At 35.5% G+C, this 25,434-nt stretch overlaps 1 protein-coding gene across 1 annotated transcript in view; it reads left to right on the plus strand.

The window, feature by feature from the left end:
- STPG2 (sperm tail PG-rich repeat containing 2) overlaps nt 1-24,737 on the plus strand; it is a 614,851-nt gene extending 590,114 nt beyond the window's left edge. The window contains exon 14 of the mRNA XM_053901392.1: nt 24,423-24,737. Within this exon, the coding sequence (XP_053757367.1) occupies nt 24,423-24,552 (130 nt within the window). The 3' untranslated portion in view covers nt 24,553-24,737. The remainder of the gene's footprint in view (nt 1-24,422) is intronic.
- The last annotated feature ends 697 nt before the right edge of the window (nt 24,738-25,434 follow it).

The raw sequence follows: 25,434 nt of genomic DNA on the forward strand, positions 1-25,434 counted from the left end.
GCAACTTGTATGTCTGATGTGGGTTATTTTTGATATTGAGAATAAAGAATTCCTACAACTTAACAACAAAACGACAACAAGAAACAAATTATAAGACGGGCCAAGGGGTTGAGTGGATATTTCTCCAAAGAAGATATGCAAATGGTCAACAGGCACATGAAAAGACGCTCAACATCACTGATAATTAGGAAAATGCAAATCAAAACCACAATTAAATCCCACTACACATCCAGTAGGGTAGTTGCTGTCAAAAAACACACAAAACAACAACAGAAAATAATAAGTATTGGCAAGGACGTGGAGAAATTGGAATCCACACTGTTAGTGGGGATTTAGAATGGTGCATCTGCTACAGAAAACAGTACGGCAGTTCCTCAAAAAGTAAAAAACAGAATTGTCACATGATCCAGTGATTTCACTTCTGCATATACACCTGAAAAAAGTTAAGCAGGGTCTCCAAGAGATACTTATACGCCCATGTTCTTAACATCATTATTCACAAAAGGGGAAATGCAGAAGAAACCCAAGTGTCCACCGACATACGAATGGATAAGCAAAATGTAGTACATATATACAATGGAATGTTGTTCAGCAATCAAAATGAATAAAGTTCTGATACATGCTACAACATGGATGGACCTTGAAAACATGTTAACTGAAGTAAGCCAGACACAAAAGGAAAACAATTGTATGATTACACATATGTAAGGTATCTAGAATAGGCAAATTTAAAAAAAAATAATGTTTATTTATTTTTCAGAGAGAGACAGAGAAAGACAGAACGAGTGGGGGAGGGGCAGAGAGCCAGGGAGACCCAGAATCTGAAGCCGGCTCCAGGCACCGAGCTGTCAGCACAGAGCCTGACGTGGGACTCAAACTCACAAACTGTGAGATCATGCCCTGAGCTGAAGTCAGCTGCTTAACTTAGGTGCCCCAAGAATAGAACAATTTTTAGGGACAGATAGTAGAATAGAAGCTATCAGAAGCTGGGAGGAGAAGGGTGTTGGGGAATTACTACTCAATGGGTATAGAATTTCTACTTGAGATGATGAAAAAGTCTGGAAATAGTGGTGATGGTTATATAACACTGTGGATGTACTTTAAGACAGTGAATTACACTTAAAAAAGGGTTAAAATTTTAAACTCTATGTACCTTTTATAAAAATTTAAAAAAGTCAGTGAAGAAACTTTCAGAATAAAGAGTGAAAAATAGAAATATATATCATTTTTAGACAATTAGGTAGCAAAAACATAAAATAAGAGTTTACGAAGTTTGGTAACTACAGATAGGCTTTGAAATGAGCTTCTGTACATGGAAGAAAAGAAAATGATATAAGAAATTGTACACTTTTCTGCTTTGAACTTTTTTTTAATATGTAATCAAGATTGTGTGCCCTATTCCCGGCTGATTGGAGTAATTCTAATTTTTTTTTAATGTTTATTTATCTTTGAGAGAGAGAGAGAGAGAGAGACAGAGCACGAGCAAGGGAAAGGCAGAGAGAGAGGGAGGCACAGAATCTGAAGCAGGCTCCAGGCTCTGAGCTGTCAGCACAGAGCCCGAAATGGGGCTCGAACTCACGAGCAATGAGATCATGACCTGCGCAGAAGTCAGACACTTAACCAACTGAGCCATCCAGCCACCCCCTGATTGGAGTAATTCTAAATAAAGATCACAGAATGACACAACTGAAAACTCTGTTGAGACACTGTTTTGCCCAATTTAAAGATGCTTTTGGCTCTATACAGTCATCTATTATTAAATTATAATTTAATTTATCTGAAGAATAGTGTGGTAGACAGAATAAATCTCCTCCCCAAGAGGCCCACTCCTTGATTCCCAGATTCTATGAATATATTATGGTTATATATTAAAGAGACTTTGCAGATATGAGTACAATATTTGAGATGAGGAGATTAGCCTGGGTTATCTAGCTGTGCTCAATTTAACCATATGAACTCTTAAAAAGAGAGAAATTTCTCTGGCTACAGTTGGAGACATGCAGCAGAAGAGAAAGGAAGCAGCTAGATGAGGCAGAAACATTTGAAACATGAGAAGAATTTGAGCCCCGATTACTGGCTTTGAAGATGGAGGGAGGTGGCCGTGAGCCAAGGAATATGGTCACTTCAAGAAGCTAAGAACAACCCTCTGCCAACATCCAGCAAGGAAATAGGTCCTCAGTAGGACCCCTGCAATTTGAACTCTGTCAATGGATGGATTCTTAAAGAGTCTGGAAATGGATTCTCTCCTAGAACCTCCAAAAAAAGCACAGCCCTTATGATACATTGTTTTGGCTTTGTGGGACCCAGAGTAAAGAAACCAGCCAAACCTACTAGAGTTTTGACCTACAGAACTGTGAGATAGTAACTTTGTGTTGTCAAACTGCAAAGTTTGTGGTAATTTTCATTGTAGTGATAGAAACTATGCAAATAATAAATCAAGAAACGCTTCAATGCTTATAAATACATCTAAATTTCTTCCAAACACTATTCACAATTTAACAATGATCAAACAAATATCGTTTCCAAACATTTTCACCTTTCTTCAGATGGTTTCCTGACATTTAATAGTCTTTGAAATTAAGCAACATTACTCCAAAGTTTCTAAAATTCAGTTCTTTTTCCCTGGGTACACCTTGACTTTTTATAAAGGGCACTCAAGGAAATCAAGGTACAACAAGAAAAATAAAAGAACATTGTTATTTTTTTTGTCTGGTGCATTAACAAAATCTCAATTCAAATACTGCATATTTGATGCTGAATAATAATGACTCAGGAGATAATTTCTCACTTACAGAATAAAAATACTTTGAGAAAAAGCAAAACTTCTGTCCACTTTACATGATAGCACTCAAGGTCAAGACCATTGAGGTAACTCCAAAAGTCTACAGTGGGTATTTCAAGGATGGAGGAGGCACACGGATATGCTTCAGATGCAACGTAGTCAAATAGAGATGTCCTTTTTCCTTTCTGAAGCATCCCTGCCAACCTTGCTTCTCATTCAGAGCGTTAGTATCACATTGCTTCATAAAAAGTTGCCATAAACTTATGGCTAAAACAACACGTTTATTACCTCAGTCTCTGTAGGTCAGGAGTCCTGCCACACCCTAACTGGGTTCTCTTTTCAAGGTTAAGCAGGTCCACAATCAAGGCGTTGGCTGAACTGTACTTTTAACTCACCCAGGGAGGAATGTACCTGCTTTTAAACTCATCCACATTGTTGCAGAATTTACTTCTTTGTGGCTGTGTGACTGAAGGCCCTGACTTTTACTGGCTGTCAGCTCTCACTTGAGACTTCCCTCAGGTCCCACAGACCACCGATTCCTTGCCATGTGGGCTTTCTCAACATTGCTGACTGCATCAAGCCAGCAAGGAGAAGCTCTCAAGCACATTGGCTGGCAAGACTCATAAACTGTGAGGTCATCACAGGAGTGACATCCCATCAGTTCTTACATATTCTGTTATTTACAAAGTACTCACAGGCCCCACTCACACCCCAGGGAAGGTGATTATACAAGGGTGTGAATGCCAATAGGCAGAGATCATTGTAGTCACCTTTGGGATTGTCATATCCAGTTAAAGATTTCATGATTATATGTATTTTCTACGCTTAGAAAATGAAAAGATACCCTGACTTGGGTTTATTTTTTAAAGATTCTTGTATTCATTTAGAGGCAAATATATGGTATTTATTACTAAAAAAAAATCAACTTTGGAGTAGTTACATAGATCTGGTATCAAATACAGTTTTTTTTAAAAAAAAAATTTAATTCCAGTGTGGCTAACATACAGTGTTATATTAGTTTCAGATGTACAACATGGTGATTCAACATAGTGCTCGTCATGATAAGTGTACTCTTAATCCCCTTCACCTCTCACATCCCAGTTTTAATGTGAGATTCAGGGATAGTTGTTTAACTGCTCTGAACTGTGACTTAACTCTTATAGAAAATGCAGATAAAATTACCTAACAGTTTTTTGTGAGAATTAAATGACAGAATACATGTAACAGATTTGGTAAAGTGAGACAATACAGATGATTGCTTGTATCTATTTTTCAATTTTATAAAAAAAATCTTGATACTCAGGTAAGAGTCAAGGTCAGTATCTGGGAAAAAATAATATCTGTTTCACATGATAACTAACTGTAGCATAACCCAATCTGTCAAACAGATGCAATATATGAAAAGGGATTTTACTGATTATACATTTCATTTGAAGTCGTTCCTTATTAATCCATAACATCAGCTTTTGGAAATTTGAATCTCACAGATTTCTATCTATTGTAAGAAATACCAAACCTCAAACTCACATTTTAAAGAATTCCCTCTCTAAAACTAGATTGGACTGGATCTATTCACTTATTTATGTATTTAGTAGACATGCAAAATAATTGAACTTCCCAACAATTTTTTCACTTTTGGTAATGACTTAGTCTGCATGAAGTACCAAACGATGGAGTACTTAAATATACAAATCAAGTGGTCATGGAGGGGGTAATTTTTCTAACAACCATTGTTTTGTTATGCCATGTGGGCCCCATTCAGTTTCACATAAATTGTTGGAGTATAAAACATGGTTCATGGTATGAGTTCATGTACCAGCTGAATTTATTTTTGTCAATTAACAGCTGCTTATGCTGCTGAGATCCTTTGACTAATATACTGCATTTAGTTCATATTACAGCATCCAATACAGATCACACCAGGCCATGGCTGTCATGCAGAGAACAATTTTATTGTAGTCATTATTGTGGTCAGGGAATATTTCTTTCTATATTTTTATTATTTTCATTTAACTCAGCACCGACTTATAGATAACTGGATAGGTAAGTAGCTAGCTAGCTGGATACTTCTTATGGGTGATTCGTGCTACATCATTTTGAAAATTGAGCCATACTAGAAGTGCCATATGGATGAAATGTATTGAATAGAGTTTGTATAAATCAGAGAAAGTATATATCAGAATTGAAGAAGAAAGCTAATTCCTGATTTGATGGTTTGGGTCTATTCTTATTAATATTTTAACTACCTTTTTCCTTAACAGTTCTTTGTCCTCCTCCACTGTTATTAAAATGAGCATGAAATTCAGGAAGGAGATTTAGACTTATATAGGTCAGCAACTGGGAACTGGGTTTCATACTTAATAATTCATCATTTTGGCTAATCATGGAATTCTTTACAGTCTCGGAGTCCTTGTCTATAAAATGGGATTGTTAAACTTCTGCCCTACCTGTCACATACAGTTGTTAGAGTGATTAAAATAATATAAATAATGTATTTGGTGTCTCTCACAGGTTCTGCATGGGTATATCTTAAGGTCTTAGGGGTATAGATATGTAATCCTGGGACTATATAAAATTTCTTTATTTTACTAGGTATTTTATAAAAATGCATATAACTAGGATACCCAACTGGTTCAGTCAGCAAAACATGTGACTCTTGATCTCAGGGTTGTGAGTTCCAGTCCCAAGTTGGGTGTAGAGTTTACTTTAAAAAATAATAATAATAAACATATTTGCTCTCTTGCAATCTAAAACACATGCATATGGCTTTTTCATCCTACTTCTTTAATTTTTTTTATTGTTTATTTATTTTTGAGAGAGAGAGAAAGAGAGATACAGCACAAGCAGGGAAGGGGCAGAGAGAGAGAGAGGGAGACACAGAATCCACAGCAGGCTCTGAGCTGTCAGCACCAAGCCCGATGCGGGGCTCAAACTCACAAACCATGAGATCATGAGCCAAAGTTGGGCGCTTAACAGACTGAGCCACCCAGACGCCCCTAATTCTACTTCTTAATATATTGCATTAGCTTCAATAAAATGTTGTTTTGTATTTACTCCTGAGTAAAACTGATGCCATGTGAACTTGTACTTTGGCTTTCAGACTTTCATGGCATATGGCTATTGTGTAAATACAAGTGCTTTATAAATTATAAACATCTTATATATCTGAATTATTATTATAAATAAAGACTCTTTGAAATAATCTAATAATAATTTATACTTGTCTAATAAAAGAATAGGCTTGGATGAGATTGAAGAAAGCCCAGATTATGTGACAAAAGGATAAACATGAATATTCTATAATGGTTATTCAAATTATACTCAAAGTAGTTATTAGCAACAGACAGAAGAATATCTTAAAAATTATATATCAGATCTTTATAAAATAAGGGTCTTTTTTTTTTTAATGTTTATTTATTTTTGAGACAGAGCATGAACGGGAGAGGGGCAGAGAGAGAGGGAGACACAGAATCCAAGCAGGCTCCAGGCTCTGAGCCATCAGCCCAGAGCCTGACGCGGGGCTCGAACTCACGGACCGCGAGATCGTGACCTGAGCCGAAGTCGGACGCTTAACCGACTGAGCCACCCAGGTGCCCCAATAAGGGTCTTTTAAACAGTGTAATAACTAAATGCTTCAGACATCTCATCATGAACAACGGCTTTAGGTATCACCTTACAAAATGTAGCGAACCACTTATTGATCATGGCAAAGTTATTGAAGGTGGCAACTTAGTGGCAATTTAAATATTGCAGTCTTATCAAGAGTTATCAAGCTATTTCTAAGACAATGGATATATTAACCACTTTAATTTGACACTCAAGGTAAAGAATTGGTTTAAGGTACAACACGATTTGCTTTTGTGTTGGCAATCACCACATTATTCATGGATTATATCAGCTCTTTCTCAGGGCTGCGTGGCAGAAGCTAGGACTACATTGCTTTCCAAATGTGCACATATATCCAGACGTCTTCTTCACCCAAGAAAACCCTAGATAGGTGAACATTTAAATGCCACCATTTGACTGATGTCCCTAGAGCTTCTTTGAATTTCAAAATGATTGAAGAAATCATACAAGGCCATCTGGAGTGTATAGGAGGTCATGTATCTTTAAGTTCTTACTCCAGATTTACCATGGCTGTATCACTGGGGCTATTCTCATAAAAATAGGTTTCCTAGAAAGTAGAATCATTTGATATATGATACAATAAATAGAGGAGAGAGAGCATAAATATGAAATGGAGAAAATTTATAAGGTGACTATACTCTTTCAATTTTTATGCTTCTACATTATATCATTACAATTCCATTCAGCTGTTCATTCTTTTAAAGTTGGTTAAACTGCTCCATTTAAGGATTTATGTACTAGATTCCTTACAAATATGGAACATAATTATCTGTGAGTTATATACTGAATATGGCATATCTGAATCATTGTTACTTGTGTCTCAGCAATAGAAATAGGTCATATTTATGTTTGCTTGAGCTTATCTATTAAATGATTTTTTTACAAAACATGGCAAAAAATCCTACCAAGTGATTTCATTGAAATATAAAACTAAGTGTAACTTCTTTATCTAATTTCCTAATCATTTGTTTCCATATGTAGTCAATTACTGAAATGTTAGATACCTCAACACTGAATATACTCTTTTCCAAAAGCATTTCCAGCTAATTGAAAGTAACTGCAAATGTACATGGTTCCAATGATTGTATTTACTCTGTTGAGCAATTCAACTCTCTCTTATGTAAATGGAAAGACATTGAAAAATGCACCCTGCATGTTCAGGTATTATTGAAGAACTCCCTCTCTAACTTAGCTGGGAGTTTGGACTGTGAGAGCAATTTGGTTGTGGTATAATTGCCAGAAACTGACCAGTCTAAAGCCATTCCATCTCTGAAGATATGAGCCAGCTTTTACAATGAGGCTGGTTGGTAGACAAAGTTAAACAATAAAAATTGACCAATACTGATTTACTTTCATCATCTATTTATCTGTTTGATGAGAGAAATATTTCAGCTATATTCCCCAGATGTTCTTAAACAAGTATGTTTCCTTTTTTAGTCCCTTTTTTAAATTCTACTCATATTTCTACCCAAGTTACAACCCTCACCCCATGGATCATTCACTCATTAATTAAACAAATATTTGTTGTGTATCAACCACACACAAAACATCTCTCCTAGAAACTAGAGGAAATCTAGCAATTAATAAAGGACACAAAAAATACCTGCCTTCATGAAGTTTACATTGGGGAGGGTTGGGTGTATGATATTAAAGAGATAAATAAAAGTGCTAGGTAGGAAAATACAGTAGGGAGGGAGGGGGGTTAGGGAATATTCCTATGGGAGGTGGTGTTGCAATTTTGGCCAGGGTGGCCAAGATGTTGCCAAGAGAACTAGGCAGACTCCTGGGCTCTGAGACCCCTGCCCAGCCTGTCCCTGGGATGTCACCAGAGGCTCTTATTTTCTTAGCAAGAAAAGAACTCAAGGATGCCCCAGACAGTGGTTGAATGGTACAAGTGAAGAGTTTATTAAGAAGAGAGCACACTCTTGAGAAGTGAGAGCAAGCAAATTCAAGGGGGAGCTGGACCCGGTCTCTATCTTTCATTGACAGTTGTTAACTAAGGAGTGGAATATTTCATATTTGGGGAGGGAATTTCTTTGGGAGCAGTGTTTCATGTCTTTTTTTCCTTATTTGGTCAGTTTCTCCAGGCTTTTTTTTTTTTTTTTTTTTTTTGACTTTGGCCTGTCTGGTTTGATCCATCTTTTTTGTGGCTTTGTTTTTGGAATGCTGCCAGGACAGGTCTCTAACTTTCCTGATAACAAGCCGGGACTCTCCTTTTGCTGGCTTCCAGGCATCCTGCTAAAGCCTAACTGCCTACTCTAATAAGGGAAGTTCTCATTGAGAAGGGGGCATTTGAGGGAAGATCAAAGGGAAGAGCAGGAGTGATTCTTGCGGCTAGTGAGAAAAAAATTCGGGCACAGGTACAAATGCTCTGAAGTGAGAGCTTGTTTAAGGAATAGTAATTACATTAGTGTGTTAGAGCAGAGTGAACTAGAATGAGGTGATGAAATCAGAGGCCATTGGAGAGAGGCAAATCACAGTGCTCCTTCAAAGGCCTTGTAGGGACTTTGGCTTTTACTCTGAGTGAGACGGGAAATCACTAGAGAGTTATGAGCAGTGATGAGGCACTTGCCTTAGATTTTGACAAGATTACACTGTGTTTTGAAAAGAGAATGAGGAGATACGAAGGATAGAAACAGAGATCATGATTCAGATATGAGATGGGTGGTAGCAGTGAAGGTAGAGAGGAATTGACCAGATTCTGGAAATATTTTGGTAGAGCCCACAGTATTTGCCGATGGATCAGATATAAGTGTGAAGAAAGGGAAAAGAAAAGATAAAGGAGGCGCTCAAGAGTTTGGTCTGAGCCTCAGGTAAAATAAAACTAAAAACTGGAAGAGACACAGATTTGGGGGAAACTCTCAGTATTCCAGTTTTTAAAATGAGATTTCTGTTAGATATCCAAGGGAATAAGAATTAAGAGCTAGTTGGATATATGACCAATTTGACAATAAATTTCATAGTAAAAAATAAAATAAAATAATTATGAAATTCAAGGGAGTAATCTAGACAAGATATGTAAGACTTGGAGACATGAACCTAAACATGGTATGTAATACACTGAACGATATGAGATCACCTAAGGAGTGAAATTGAAAACTGCACCCTGTGCATTGTCTACACCTGTGTAGACAATGACAGAAGTCCATGGATGGTTTAAACTCCCTGGTTTATTTTATTGTGTTGTCTTATTTGTTTCTTAGAAATGTCTTTTATTTTGATTCTTTTTTTGGGGCTTGAAAGAGTGAAATAAGCATGCTTTTTATTACTTATTTTTAAGCTGATTTACTTCTAAGATGTCATTTGGAAATTAACTGTGACTAATATATTTTATTGATTTTTTTGGAGGTGAGTTTTACCTATTTTTTTAAATTCCCAACATATGCAAAAAGATAATACACATTTTAACACCCTAGTAAAAATTCCCATAATGTATCTGATTTTTTGACTTATGGCAAGTCACTTTTCACTGTTTAAAAAGTAAGAAAGGAAAGATTCCTGATTTAAAGCTTGGCATTTCGTGTCCCCAGCATGTAACATACTGTCTCATCTATAGAGTGCTCTCAATACATGTTGATTGAATGAGTAGATGTGCATGCCAATTTTGGGGGCATATGAGAAATCTGAAGAAGGAATTTTATTTATAGAATTGAAGATAAAAATCTTAATCAGATTTTAAAGTTATTTTTTATTTTGAAAGTTATACAATTTTAGGAAGGCAGTTAATGCACAAATGTAAAAGGAAATAAAAATTAACTGGTTTCAGTAACACTTAAAAACCACTATGAGCATTCTACTGCATTACTTTTTAATAATTTTCTATCCATATTTTAAAATTAGATTGTGTATATGTACATATAGTAGTTTAATCTTACCTTTTTCAGCAATACCATAACTGAAAAGATTTTCTAGCTATTTTGTTTTAAGGTTATACCAATTTAACAAAACCATTATTCTCTTTTTAGGATATCTTGGATATTTCCAATTTTTCATTATCTAAAAACAATACTCAATATCTTTGGACATAAATTTGATTTCTGAATTAAAAATAATATTTTCTTAAGTGGTATTCTAGACTTAGAATACAATAGAACTTAAAAAGATATTTTAAAGTATTTTAGATCCCCAGTATCAGGATTGGTATATTACATCTTTATTCAAACAGTAGCTGCCAAATAGTTTAACTTCAGAGGTAGACAGTAGGTTTTCTCAGGCAAAAAAATCACCACATCCTTGTAATATTTCTAAGAATAAGGTCTAATATTCTGCTTGCATACCTTTAAACTTCTATGTTGACTATACCCATGCTTACATCTATGTCTGTATCCACACATGGATACATATGTTCAAGGTAACACAAACAGTAATGCTTTCAAAGAAAGTGATAATTAAATTGTTGTAATAAAAAAATTAGTATTTGGAAACACCAATGTAGAATCGTAGAAAATGTTGAAGTAATCATGCAACCATTCAATAATGATGATAAATCAATGATGGTAGAAGGTAGATGGTAGATGGTAAGAAGGTGAAAATCTGGAACAGGAGCAATAAACTGACTATTATATTATAAATCCTGAGACACTGGGATTCCACACCTGCACCATCATATTTAGAGATGCAACAGACAACAACTGATGTTAGAGAAAGGAAGTTCATTCTTTACTCACGTCTCCTGAAGAACCCAGGGCAAATGTTTCAAATAACCCATTCATTTGCCATAACTGATTGGAATCTCTCACACCTCCTGCCAATCATTCTTTCCAACCCAAATTTTCTTTTTCCCAGTTTCGCCCTCCACTTCCAGGTCTTCATTGCAGTAATTGATTTAGCCACTGAAATTAAGTCGCACACTCTTACCTCCACTCTGTCCCAGTATCCTGTTTCTTCATTTACAAAATAGGAAGAAGTCATGTCTTTCCCTTGGAAAAGAGAGGGGAGTAAAGGCAGGCAAAGGGGAAGAAACATGCACATGATAATGAATCTAATCCCTCTCACTGTTTTCTCTCATTATTTGAATATGTATGCAAAGAGATGCCCAATATTTAATTGTGCCACTAAAAAGCACCTTTCTTCTGGAGTGAGAGTAATTTCATGGGGTCATTTCTGGAGGATTTTAGTAAAATCTCAAAATAATTGCAAACTTGATTTTCATATACATTTGTTATCAAGTGTGAGTATTCCATTTTTGGTTTTAAGGCACAATTTTCTAATGAATAGAAAATTCATTACAAAAGAAATTGTTACAAAAAATATGAGTTATGAGTACAGAGAATAATATTTGTTTATCTTTCTGTATAGTTCCTTTAGAAATTCACAGGATTTTAATGTTAATTATCTCAGAACGCCACCCAATCACACATATAATAATGGAAGCATTGCAAATGTTGTTAATTAATAAGCACCCAAACCATTATGAATCAATTACTTTAGCACAAAGTTTGATACCCAGTGGGTATTCAATAAACATTTGTTGAATTTAAATGAATTGACTCAACAAACTTGAATTGAGCCTCCTGTGGTTGTTCATTTCTCTTCACAATCTGCATTTTATAAAGAAAGCAACAAATTCACTAAGGAAAGTCAATGTCATTTCATTGACAGAGTCTAGCTTAGCCAGTCATGATTAAAGAGGATGGTATTTTCTTGTATTAGTGAAATTACACATAAACCCCTTAGAAAGGGATTCTGATGTATGTAAAGTATTTCAGCTAGTATTCACCAAGTATTATGATAGTCCCATCCTCACTTTTGCTATTTCTTTCTCTCTGCTCTGTATATGGGTAATGGAAATGTTATCATTGTAACCTTTTTAATAGTAGTCAAATCAAATCTAGTAGTCAAAGGTTTACCAGTTGGAAATAAAGGCCGACATAGGAAAAGAAAAAAAAAAAAACATTAAATGAGTTTAGAGATATATCAATCACAGCTTAAAACTGTATCAATGTAGGGGCACCTGGGTGGTGCAGTCGGTTAAGTGTACAACTCTTGATCTGGCTCAGGGCCTGATCTCATGGTGCACGAGTTAAAGACCCTCATTGGGCTCTGTGCTGATGGTGTGGAGCCTACTTGGGATTCTGTCTCTCCTTCTCTCTGCCCCTCCCCTGCTTGTGCTCATGCTCTCTCTCAAAAATAAATAAATAAACTTAATAAAAACATTTTTAAACTATACCAATATAGCTTAAAGCTATATCAATCCTTGGATAAAATTATTATTATTTTTCTTTGAGTTGCTTCCATTATATTATCCTCTATTACTGATTGGAGGAGAAAAGAAATGCAACTAGCCTCTCTTTCTTTCAGTACTAGGTTCCTTTAAGTCTTTTAGTAACCCTTTTATTTTAGATATCAACAGACACATCTAGCCATCTTTTACACATAGGCTTCCACTCTAGGACTATACCTGATACATAATAGTCCATAAATATTTTTGGATCAATAAATGGAAAATAGGGGTGCCTGGGTTGAGCAATGAACTCTTGATTTTGTCTCAGATCGTGTTCTCGGGTTGTGAAATTGAGCCCTGGGTTGGGCTCCTCACTAGGCATGAAGACTGCTTGGGATTCTCTCTCCCTCCCTTTCTGCCCTTCTCCTGCTCACACATGCATGCATGCATGCATGCACATGTTCTCTTTCTATAAGTAAATAATGGAAGAGTAATTTAGCCTTGATAGATATGGTTTCTGGGTAAAAAATGGGTTAGAAAATCTTAGCAAAATTACTCTTTCCAACTTAACCAATGTGTTATTCAACACATCAAAATATGAGAAATGCCCAGATTTTTCCACAAGGGGAAAGAAGAACTAAAGAGAGAAGCTCAGATTAAAATTTTTTTTTTCTCCACCTTTGCAATAGCTCACTCTACAAGGGGTGGGAGAATAGAAATTAAGAACGTATTAATAAATAATAGTCCACTAAGTTTTCATTTATCTGCTATTGTTAGGGAATTGTGTGATTCATGGAAATAACCATTAATATGTACTGCTTTACATGGCTAAACGTGTTATTACTATAGTCAAAAACTATGTAATATTCCCCTTCCATCTATACTTCTTATATACTATTCTAAAGTATATAAATAAATGCATTCATTATTGAACAATTAGAAAATGTAATGATACATCAACTTAAATTTCACTATCTAGAAATAACTGACAAAATATTTCATAACATATTCTTCTATACTTAAAATGTATATATTTTAAAACTTTTAGAAAATAGGGCCATTTTATGGGGATTATTAATCTTTTTATTTTATTGGATAATATAACCATCTTTTCATGTAATTATATCAATCCACATTTATTTTATTCTGCCACATTATTTTTCAATGACTGTGTTACAGTCCATTATATATAAGAGATATATCCCTGAATTTTATACTCTTGGAATTATTTTTTGCTACAATCAACACATTTTTAGCAAACAATCCTACACATTTGTTTTTAGAATTTGTTTATTATGTATTATACATATAGAATTACTTACCTTCTTGATTCATATTGCCAAGTTTCCTTCCAGTGTGGCAAGATGTTTCAGTTTGGACTTCTACTTATAATATGTTATGTTTGTTTCTCAAAATCATGCGAACATCAAATGGTGCCACTTAATATTTTGACTAAATAAATGAAGAAAGTAATCACATTATTAGCCACCAATGTATTCTCTTTTTTTAATTATCACAGAACATTATGAGGTAAGAACTAATACTATTGTCCTTTTATAAATAAAGACACTGAGATTCAGCATGCCTTAAGGATCTTACTATGGATTGCAAAGCTAGAATCCAAGTCCTCCTCACTCATGAACTGGTGCTCCCACCACTTTATCATTCGAAATTTCCTACTGAAAAAAAGAAACATTTTAAAATTTCATGTCCTGGCTACTCTCATTTTATAAAGTCTGTTCCCTACTTGTATTTTTTGCTCACTATTCTTTTCTTGGACTACAATTTTCCTCATTACTGATTTGCGAGAAGTCTTTAAACATAAGGCAACAACTCTGGTATAATAATACATTTTGCTTTGCATTTGGATCTATTCAACTCTGTGCATTAACTTAATATGTCCAGAGGATTCTGCAAAGTTTCCACATGTTGGAAATCATTAGTTTAGACTGTTCAAAATTTGTGACACCCAAATAAATAAAATGCTGCTTAAGTTGACATGGTTTAACACATGAATTCTTCTGAAGGATCTCTTCCAACTAGGTCCTGTTTTTCAGGATATTCCAAATGATAACCCATACATTAAACAACTTGCTTATTTTCTCTTCCACAGTTTTCCTTTCATGAATAATAAAGATCCTTACTGGCCTCCCAAGTCTTTCAGATAAAATGTATGTTATTCTTTATCTAAAGTGCTTTCACACACACACACACACACACACACACACACACACAGAGTAAAAGTAACATTTTAGTTTGAAAAAGTAATTTCAAGGAATTCATTTTTAGATACAGGAATAATGATCTTTAAACACTTCTGTATGAAGCTGAAAAATAGATAATTGGTATATATTTTGAACAAGCAAAGAGATCTGCATCATTACCTGGTTAGAAGTTGCTTTAATGAAATGGTCCAAATGAAAGGAAAATGAAGAATGTTAAAGGTCATAAAAACAGCTTAGCCTTTTCATGAGGTCTTGAAAGCAATTTCTAAGTAGAATTAAGGTTTTCCTTTATTGACTACCACCTTAAATTTATTGAAAAGCTTCCTGAAGTTGTTCAGCAGGAGTTCTATAAAATGTATCTTTAACCCTATTTTTCCTTCTTTTCTCTCATCTAGAAAACTGCTTGAGGATACTTGTGCAGTTGGTTGTCATTTCAAGAGGGTCTTTTAGTAAACACATTCTGAGCAGGAACTCACTGGCTCTGTAAGAGACAGCTGGCTCTTATTAACAAACTTTACATTACAAATAGAGGCAGGCACATTGCACGTGGGGGCTTTTGCATCTATTTTCCTTGCAATTCCAGGCAGGTGTTCTTCCCACAGAGGCCAATGCTCAGGCACTTTTATTTTAACTATAGATGAGTTATAGGGAACATGTGCTTGCCTTTTGAGAGCACTGAGTACCCTAGAAGTGTAGTTACCCAACTTCAACCACAAATATGGAACAACAGTCTCCCAGAGCAGAGGTAAGCTCAGGATCAAATTTCTCGGGAAAAAAAAAAAACAAAAAACAAAAAACAAAAAACGAAAACAAATAACTAATAAGTTTTATGAAAAGATGCATAATATCACTTATAATAAAAGAAATACAATTTGTTTTGCAAAGATTATTGATAAGGGCATGCGTGAAGAAATATGCACTTTGATATAAAATTTCATGGTTATATACATCATATATATGTATATGTGAGACATGCACATGATACATATATACAATACTTATATATGATACTGTATAAAATATATTTGTAAAAATATATATACAGATATGTCATACATATGAAATTATCATTGAAGTATATATTTCTCCATACATACTGTTACTAATAATCTTTCAAAAAACAAAAATTATTTTTTTCTATTTATTATGTAGATACATGCATATATATATATATCTACGTACCTCTTTCTCTCTCTCTAATCTAGAACCCAGCTAATCTATCTACCCTAGGAAATTATCCTTTGGAAATGATTGGATAACAATAGAAAAAAAAATATATATATAAGAATTAGAACTATAATAGAAGTAGCTTAAATGTTAATCCATATGGAATGAATTAAGTGAACCAAGGGGCATCTATACATTGGCCTACTAGGCAACTGTTAAAGGGGATGAATCCTCTGTTATTCTACTTCTTAGCGATGTAACCTTGGACAATTTCTTAACTTCTTTGCACTTCATTTTTCTGAACTGTAAATGAGGATAATTATTGCATCTATCATACTGGTTATTATAAGGTTAAAATGAGTTAATTTATGTCAAGTACTGAGGAAGACGTCTAGCATAAAGCTATTATACATGCTGGATTTTATTATCCATAGTACATAATGAAATATAGTCTCATTGCATTATTTGTTATATGAATACATCAGGTTACAGGATAATATGTATGTATATATATGTTTATAATTACATGCACATTTAATAAATGTTTTATACACACATGTATATACATACAACTCTCCAATTTTTATATACATAAGCAAGTCTGAATGAATATTTGCTGAGTGTTAAACAATGATGATCTCTACGGTGATTTAAGGAGCAACTTCATTTTTTCCTTTATGTATTCCTTCAGTTTAGACATTTCTATATATTATATATTTAATAATATCCATGCATTACTTTTATAAAATAGAACAGCAAGGTAACATTGATTATAGAAACAATCTGAAGAGCAAATCATCTTCCAAATAAGGGACAAAAATATAATTACACATGCAAAATAGGCCCAAATACTTACTAGTAATTTAACAGAAAATATTTGTGAAGTATTTTTTTAAGTTAATTTATTTTGAGGGAGAGAGCATGAGCAGGGGAGGGACAAAAGAGAGGGGGGTGCAGAGGATCTGAAGCAGGCTCTTTGCTGACAGCAGAGAGCCCAATATGGTGCTTGAACTCACGAATCATGAAAGCATGACCTGAGCCAAAGTGGGATATTCAACTGAGCCACACAGGTGTCCTGTGAAGTAAAATATTTTTATGCACACTCATTTCATGCAGCTGCATTTACTTAAAAAACAATAATTATGGCTTTTATGTTCTATTTTTGCATAATATTCCATTATTTACATTTGTTTTTCTTGCTTAGTTATAACATGATTAATTAATATTAGAGAATTAATTTTTTAATTATTTCAACATTTTGTTATTTAAATTACAACTGTGATTATGAGTTGATACATTAATAACATACATTCCTGGATCCTAACCTTCCATTATATTTTTGTTGGAGTAACTTTAACATTGTGGACTCCTGGGGTAACTAAATGTATTTACCACCTCCGACTCCTGCACTATTCTAGTAAACTCTGTTTTACTGAGGATGAAGAATAAAATGGGGACTTGGGGAGAAATTGTAAAAGAATATTTCAGTTATTTCAGACAAAAATGAATGAATGACAGAGGTGATCAAGGCTCCAAGGAGTAGGAATTAGCTATCAGTGATCATGAAACACAAAAGGACATTTCTCTATCACATTAGAAGGAATAATCATTTATTATGCTCTTACAGGAAAGTTCATCTGACCATATAGGTATATATTCATAATCTTGTTTCCTGATAACATCTGAAAGTTTGTCAGACTGACCCCATTTTACATCTTTACAACAGGCCATTTAAAAGGTGTTTTTATGTCCAAATATTTTCTGATGTTCTTGATATCTTGTTAATTTCTAATTAATGTTGTGGTCAGAAATGCTATTCTATATTATTTTGATCTTTTGAAATTTATTGAAACTAATTTTATGCCCCCACCATATTGACCTTTTTATAGCTTCTACCCACCTCCCCCAACACACACACACACACACACAAAAGTGTATTTCTATAGCTATTGGGTCTAGTATTCTACAAATATCAATCAGGCCAACTCAGTTGATGTGACTGTTCAAGTCTTTTACAATGATGCTGATATGTTTGTCCCTTTCAGTTACTGAGAAAAGATTCTTGAAATGTCTAACTACATGTGAGTTCTATTTGTTCTTTTAGTGTTTAAGTTGTCCTTCATGTACTTGAAAGCTTTGTTTTTATGTACTTAAAATTTAAAATTGTTAGGTCTTCTAAATGAATTCACTCTTTTATTGTTATGAGATGCTTTATTTCTGGTAAAGACCATTATCTTGAAATTTATAGCCTTGTGCTTAGTGTTTGCATGATGCATCTTTACATACTTTCATTTTCAACATATTTGTTAATATTTAAACTGTGTTTCTTGAGAACAGCATATAATCAAATCCTTTTTTAAAAAATCTAGTTTAGGGGCGCCTGGGTGGCGCAGTCGGTTAAGCGCCCGACTTCAGCCAGGTCACGATCTCACGGTCCGTGAGTTCGAGCCCCGCGTCAGGCTCTGGGCTGATGGCTCAGAGCCTGGAGCCTGTTTCCGATTCTGTGTCTCCCTCTCTCTCTGTCCCTCCCCCGTTCATGCTCTGTCTCTCTCTGTCCCAAAAATAAATAAACGTTGAAAAAAAAAATAAAAATAAAAAAATCTAGTTTAACAATCTCTGCCTGTGGAATGATAGTTCATTTTATTTATTTTTTATAAGTTTATTTATTTTGAGAGAGAGAGAGAGAGAGCACACATATGGGACGAGCAGAGAGAGAGGGAGAGAGAGAGAATCCCAAGCAGAATTCTTGCACTGTCAGTGTGGAGTCTGGTGTGGGGCTTGATTTCACCAACTGTGAGATCATGACCTGAGCTGAAATCAAAAGTCGGACTTTTGACCTATTGAACCACCCAGGAACCCCATGATTATTAGTCCATTTTAATGTTATATATTATGATTGAGTTTGTCTATCATCTTCACATTTGTTCCTATTTATACTATGTCATTAACAATGTTTAAAAAATACAGCAGTGTAATTCTATGTTCTTTGTAATATATTTTACTTCTATATGTGGCAAAAGTGTATTACTTTATTAAATTATTTTTTTAAAACATTTACAGATAAATTAGTATGTGCATATGTAAATAAAGTAAAAATGTATTTGATGTCTACCCATATTTTTACCTTATAAGGTCCCCTTATTTGTTTCTGCATATCTGACTTCCATATGGTATTAATTCCTAGAGAACACCTATTAGCATTCCATCCAATACAGATGTACTAGTGATGAATTTGCCTAGTTTCTGTCTTTCTGAAAACATCTTTCTTTTGTTTTTATTTTTGAAGAGTAATTTCCCTCAATATGAAATTCCACTTCGGCAGTCCTTTTTTTGTGTTTTCTTTCAGCACTTGGAAGATATCATTCAATTGTATTTGATCCTCATTGTTTTTGATAAATCAGCTACAATATATTTCTATGTATAGTTGTTTTTTTCTTAACATAATACTTGCTTTTTCTTTAGCTGTTTTTTAATATTTGATTTTCATCAGTTTATGATGAAACCAATTATAGTTTTCTTTGCATTTTGTTTGAGTTTTGTTGAAAATTTTCAGTCTATTGGTTGACATGGTTTATCAATCAGGAAAAAATCTCAGCCATTATGTCTTCAGATAGTTCTTCTAGTCCATTTTCTCTTTTCTCTTGGGAACTCCATTACACTGAAATTACACCATTTGACAGTATTCCACAGATCTCAGCTGTTTAATCCCATAGGAAAAAAATCTGATATCGTATTTTTCATTTTCTTCATTTTTATAGTTTCTACCTCTCTGCTAAAATTCCTTATCTAAACGTGTCTATTGTCCACCTTTTCGACTAGGCATGTTTCTCCAAGTTACTTTAAAGTCTGTGATTGGGGCGCCTGGGTGGCTCAGTCGGTTAAGCCTCCGACTTCAGCTCAGGTCACAATCTCGCGGTCTGTGAGTTCGAGCCCCGCGTCGGGCTCTGGGCTGACAGCTCAGAGCCTGGAGCCTGCTTCAGATTCTGTGTCTCCCTCTCTCTCTGCTCCTCCCCCGTTCATGCTCTGTCTCTCTCTGTCTCAAAAATAAATAAAAACGTTAAACAAAAATTAAAAAAACAAAAAAATAAAGTCTGTGATAATTCCAGGATTGAGGCCAATTCTAGTTCTGTTTCCCTTGATTCTTTTCTCTCTACACCAAAGGTCATATTGCTTATTTTGTTGTGACTTTTATTATTATCATTGTTATTATTATTGTTGTTTTGTTTATGACAGACTTTATACATAAGAGACCAAGTATATACTATTTATCTCCATAAAAAGGCTGCCCTTCTTATGTCAAGCATTAGTGCCGTGGGCTAAATCAGCCTAATCTATGTTTGACTCTCATCTGAGTTTTCTTGCCCCTTTGGTTAAATTCAGTTCATCACTAACTTAAAGTACTTTAAAGCATTGACTTAAAACCTTCCCTTTAGCAAGGTTTGGGATCTGAGCATTAGCAAGAGTCTGGTAATCTCTTTTTCACTCACATCCAGCTTCTCGTTTTCTGAGTCATTTGGGTGTTTTCTTTGCTCTCTTGTCCTGCTCTCTTTTCCTGCTCCCTGGGAAATGTCTTCCTATCCTGCAGCCCACCCCTTAGGGTTTGGAGGCCTGCTATAGAACCCTTGGTGAAGAGCCACAGTTTCTCAGAGAGATTTCTCTTTATTCTCCTGCCCTGTCCCCAGCCTTTGGCATGTAGCTGTAATGCAGTCAGCAAAGGCTCAGAGTACTTCTATGGATTTCTCTTATTGCTCTCTCTCTAGTTCCAGCTTTTGGTGGATAGTTATTTTGCCCTTGGAAAAGGCCCATGTACCTTAGGGGTATCTCTCTCAACTTCCCTGCTCTGTCCCCGGGCTTCAGTGTACCCCCATCATGGTAAATACTTGGGGAAAGACAGGGCGAGTGGGTACAGACCAGACTCTGGCTGAGGTGTCATGTGATTTTCGTCCTTCAAACTCGTCTGCGTAGTGCTGCGAAAGTTCATTAAAAGTCGGTCAGGTTTCTACATGCCTGGCCCTTATCTCTGAAAGATTTCTCCTCTCCTCATCCCTGTTAGTGGTAAAAGCAGCTTCCCAAGTGCTCATAATGTAATGTCCCTGATTTTGAATCCGAGAGACCACCAAGGAGCCGATACCGATGCAAACACACAAGGGTTTATTTGCAAGCTCGAGCTTGGGCCCAAGTATACCCGACACAGCAGAGCAGGGACTTGGACCCCTAGGTTAAAAGGCGTAGCAGTTTTATAGGGGCCAGTGGCCAATGAGATTGTAACACACACAGAAAGTTGCATAGTCATGTCAGTCCACACACAGGTGGCCAATTGAATTACAATTTACCCTATAGTAACTGTTTGAACTAGCCTATCACTCTGGTCAGAATTGGTGCGCAAGGTTGGCGGGCAAAAGGCGGGGTTTACATTCTTTGGCGGTTAGGGGTTCCGCATTCTTATATGAGCCGGTTTCCAGTAAGGGTGTGCTCAGTGGCTTGACTAGGGTGGGGGAGTGTTTTAAGCAATAAGTAGGTCGTGTGGCGGTTATACATGAGATGGTGGGTGTAGCACAAAATGGAGTTAGTCTTGCTCTGCTTGTCCAGGGGTAGGGGATTTTTGTTAAATTCCTTGGGTCCCACAATAACTTGTGGGATTTTAGTTTATTTTAGTTTCTTTGCATATTCAATTCTCTGATTTTTTTTTAAACTCCGATTTTGTTGCTTACCCAGGTTGTTCTAGTAGTTTGAGCAGAGTGCCACTCACTTGTAACTTTCTACATACTAACTCCATTTGGTGACTAAAAATTAGTACTATTAATTTGAGCTCATGTTCTGGAACGTTATCAACTTCTCAGCCAACCTCAGAAAATTTTAAGGAAAAAAAAACTGTTTAAATGTGTCTATTTCTAATCTCCTCCTTTGTTTCATACCGTGTTCTTCTTTCAAGCTGTTTGCCTTGAATGTTCTAATTCATGTCTTCAGTACTTTTCTTTGTGCTGATACCCTCAACTGATTTGAATGTACCATTTCTCTCTGTAGGCCAACTTTTCTTTATATAGAGACATATGACTCTTCTGATCTTAAATCTAGGTCTATGGTAATTATCTTTTAAAACTCTTCCCATTTCCTGGCAACTTCATGCAATTAGATACTCAGCACAGTTTTTACTGATATTTTTTCGTAAATCATGTTTTAGGTCATGTATGGCCCCTTGAATCTATCATATAAGTATGTTGCTATGATTAATCAACACATATATTTTATCAACTGTTTTTACTTGATTAAATTTCTTCAAATCCATTTACTGAGAATAACACCAAAAATAATTGATCTGCTCTAGGGAGTGTCTATATATCTTATTATTATGTTTTTATATAACTCTGAATTTCAGAGTTTTACTCTGAATTTCATAAACATACTATATGGCTTAACACTGGGTATTTGATAATTTCTGTGCTAAGAAATTTTTTATTCTCAGCTTTATTGAGGTGAGAATAACACCAAAAATAATTGATCTGCTCTAGGGAGTGTCTATATATCTTATTGTTATGTTTTTATATAACTCTGAAATTCAGTTTTACTCTGAATTTCATAAACATACTATATGTCTTAACACTGGGTATTTGATAATTTCTGTGCTAAGGAATTTGTTATTCTCAGCTTTATTGAGGTGACTAAATATTTGATTCAATACTTCAAGCACAGGCATTCAATTCAATCATTACACATAGTTTAAGTGTGGAATTGTCAAAATGAATATGAGAAGATGAAGTCTTCTCACTAAGGCTAAAATGTAGCTATGCTGGATATTAAAAAAAGGAGGGAAGGGTGCCTGGGTGGCTCAGTTGGTTGACAGTCTGACTTTGGCGCAGGTCATGATCTCACAGTTAGTAAGTTCGAGCCCCGTGTGGGGCTCTGTGCTGACAGCTCAGAGCCTGGAGCCTGCTTCAGATTCTGTGTCTCCCTCTCTCTCTGCCCCTTCCCCACTCATGCTCTGTCTCTCTCTGTCTCTCAAAAATGAATAAATATTAAAAAAAAAAAAGGAGGGAGGTGTGGCGTCTGAGTGTCTCAGCAAGTTAAGAGTCCAACTACAACTCCCATCATGACTTCATGGTTTGGGTTCAAGCCCTGCATTGGTCTCTGTGCTAACAGCTCAGAGCCTGGAGCCTGCTTCAGATGCTGTGTCTCCCTCTCTCTCTGCCCCTCCCCTGCTCACACTCTGTCTCTCTTTCTCTCAAAAATAAGTAAACATTAAAAAAAAAATGTAGCCTGCTGGAGAATTCACCCATCCTGTAGAAAGTCTATATTCTAAAATATAGTAGCAGGAATTAGAGATTAAACTGCACATAGTCAGTAGCAGTGCCTAAATATGTGATGTACTTATACATATTTTGGAATGAAATAAAAAGGGGGGGGGTTGATTAGGAGAAAAATACCATATAATTTTATTCAATAAAATACTGCTTAGCTAATTTTTAATCTAATTAAATACTGAAATTTAAATATTCAGTTCTCCCATAGCCCATTATTAGTCATTTTCAGGAAGTAAATTATTCAGAAATATTTAAGATTTGAAAAATATGTGATAAAAATGTGAAATTTGCCTGAATTCCACATGTCTGAGCCTCACTACTTACTATTCACATAGGTGTTTGAATGTGTGTGTATGTGTGTGTGTGTGTTTTAATCACAATAAACACACACACAAGTCCTGAGTTCATCAGAGTAGGATGTCTAGTATAGTTACTATAACATATTTAATTCAACAGCTTTCAGAAGAGGGGAGAAAAATCACATCCCCTTATAGCACATAGTATTTTGAGATGAACAGCTCTTTAATGAAGAGTAAAATGAGAATTATGATAAGCTGTTACCTAGGGAAATGTCCTAGCAGGGAAAACAGGAGTTGTAGAAACATCTGGGTTGAATTTTTGGCATAAGCAACCAAACGTTGTCCTCATGAGAAGCAAACCTTCCCAAAGAAAACACACTGAATCTGTCTGCTTTTATTAATGTGCCTCACTGGTGAATCTCCAGTGGTGATGGATCACCCTCATTTAAGGAATGATGTGCCGGAAAAATGCATTATTTTCAAGAGTAACAGAGTGGATTAATGCAAGTGTGTACTGAAAAAAAAAAAAGTCAAAACTCTCTCATGATATATGCTGATTTTCGGGTGTTCCCCATTTGCACGGCTGTTTAAGCAAGCACTCTAAATGGAAATGCACTTGACATTTTTGTAACTGGATGTGATCAAACAACATTAGAATTTAGCTGATTTCTCAGAAAATTATTAAACCAATTTCTTCCTCATTTCCAATACTTGCATGGGGAAAAAGAGAAATAAGAGACATTTAATAAAAATTGACACTCAGAAGGAAAACTGCCTGGGAACAATGTAAGGAGGTTCATATCTTTTTTTTTTTTCTCTTTCCTTTTTTTTCCCTCTCCTTTCCTTCTTCTGTCACAATAGTCCTGGGCTGCATACATCATCAGAGGAGAATTTTGATCACCTGTTTCCAGGCCTTGGCAAAGCAATTCAGGATAAATGTTCCATAAGGTACCTTGAGACTGAGTTATGCTTTCCATTAATGTTTATGTGACAAGGACTTGTTAATACAGAAATATTCTTAAACTCTCTGTAATAAATGATTCTGGCCTTGCAGCGTCTGGTAGCAGACAACTGAGCATTAAATCCTGCCAGGGAGGTAAGAGATAACATGGTAAGATGACTACATCTACTGGACAAGATCACCAGGCACAAGCGGTTATTATAGTATCTGGTACAAGTTAGGGCAGCATAGGAAACAGGGTGATGGCAGGAAACATAATTGTTAGACTCTTTGTAGCTTGGACCTGCTAGAGGATTCCTGTTGTTTCACTGAAAACCAGTTTAGTTATCTACTGTTACACAATAAGTGATCATAAACTTAGTAGCTTGAAATAACACATAATTATGCCCTGTTTCCATGGTCAGAAATCAGGGCATAGCTTAACTGGGCTTCTGCTTTAGGGTTTCTTGAGGCTGTAATCAAGGCGTCCAAGGGTTTGGTTCTTGTCTGAAGCTTGACTAAGGAAGGATTCACTTTCAAGCTCACATTGTTGTTGGCAGGATCTAGTTCCTTGCTGGCTGTTCGCTGGAGATCTCCCCCTGTTCCTTGCCATGTAGGCCTGTTCATATGGCAGTTTGTTTCATCAAAGCCAGCAAGAGACAGAACTAATAATGAGAGTCTTCTACAATCCTATGTAACATAATGACAGAAGTGACATCCATCACCTCCGCCAGATTCTGTTGGCTAGAAGTAAGTCACCAGTCCTGTTCACACTCAGAGGTAAATGACTACACAAAGGCATGAATACCAGGAGGCAGAAATCACGGGGGGTGTCTTAGAGTCTGCACATCACAATCAGCAAGCCCAAGTATTTCTCTAATTTTTGATCCCATTACATCTAATAGCTTCGTACTCCTATAAAATTCTGAGAAA

The sequence above is a fragment of the Panthera pardus genome, unplaced genomic scaffold, assembly GCF_024362965.1.
Source record: "Panthera pardus isolate Hobbes unplaced genomic scaffold, ASM2436296v1 HiC_scaffold_13, whole genome shotgun sequence".
In the NCBI taxonomy this organism is placed as follows: domain Eukaryota; kingdom Metazoa; phylum Chordata; class Mammalia; order Carnivora; family Felidae; genus Panthera; species Panthera pardus.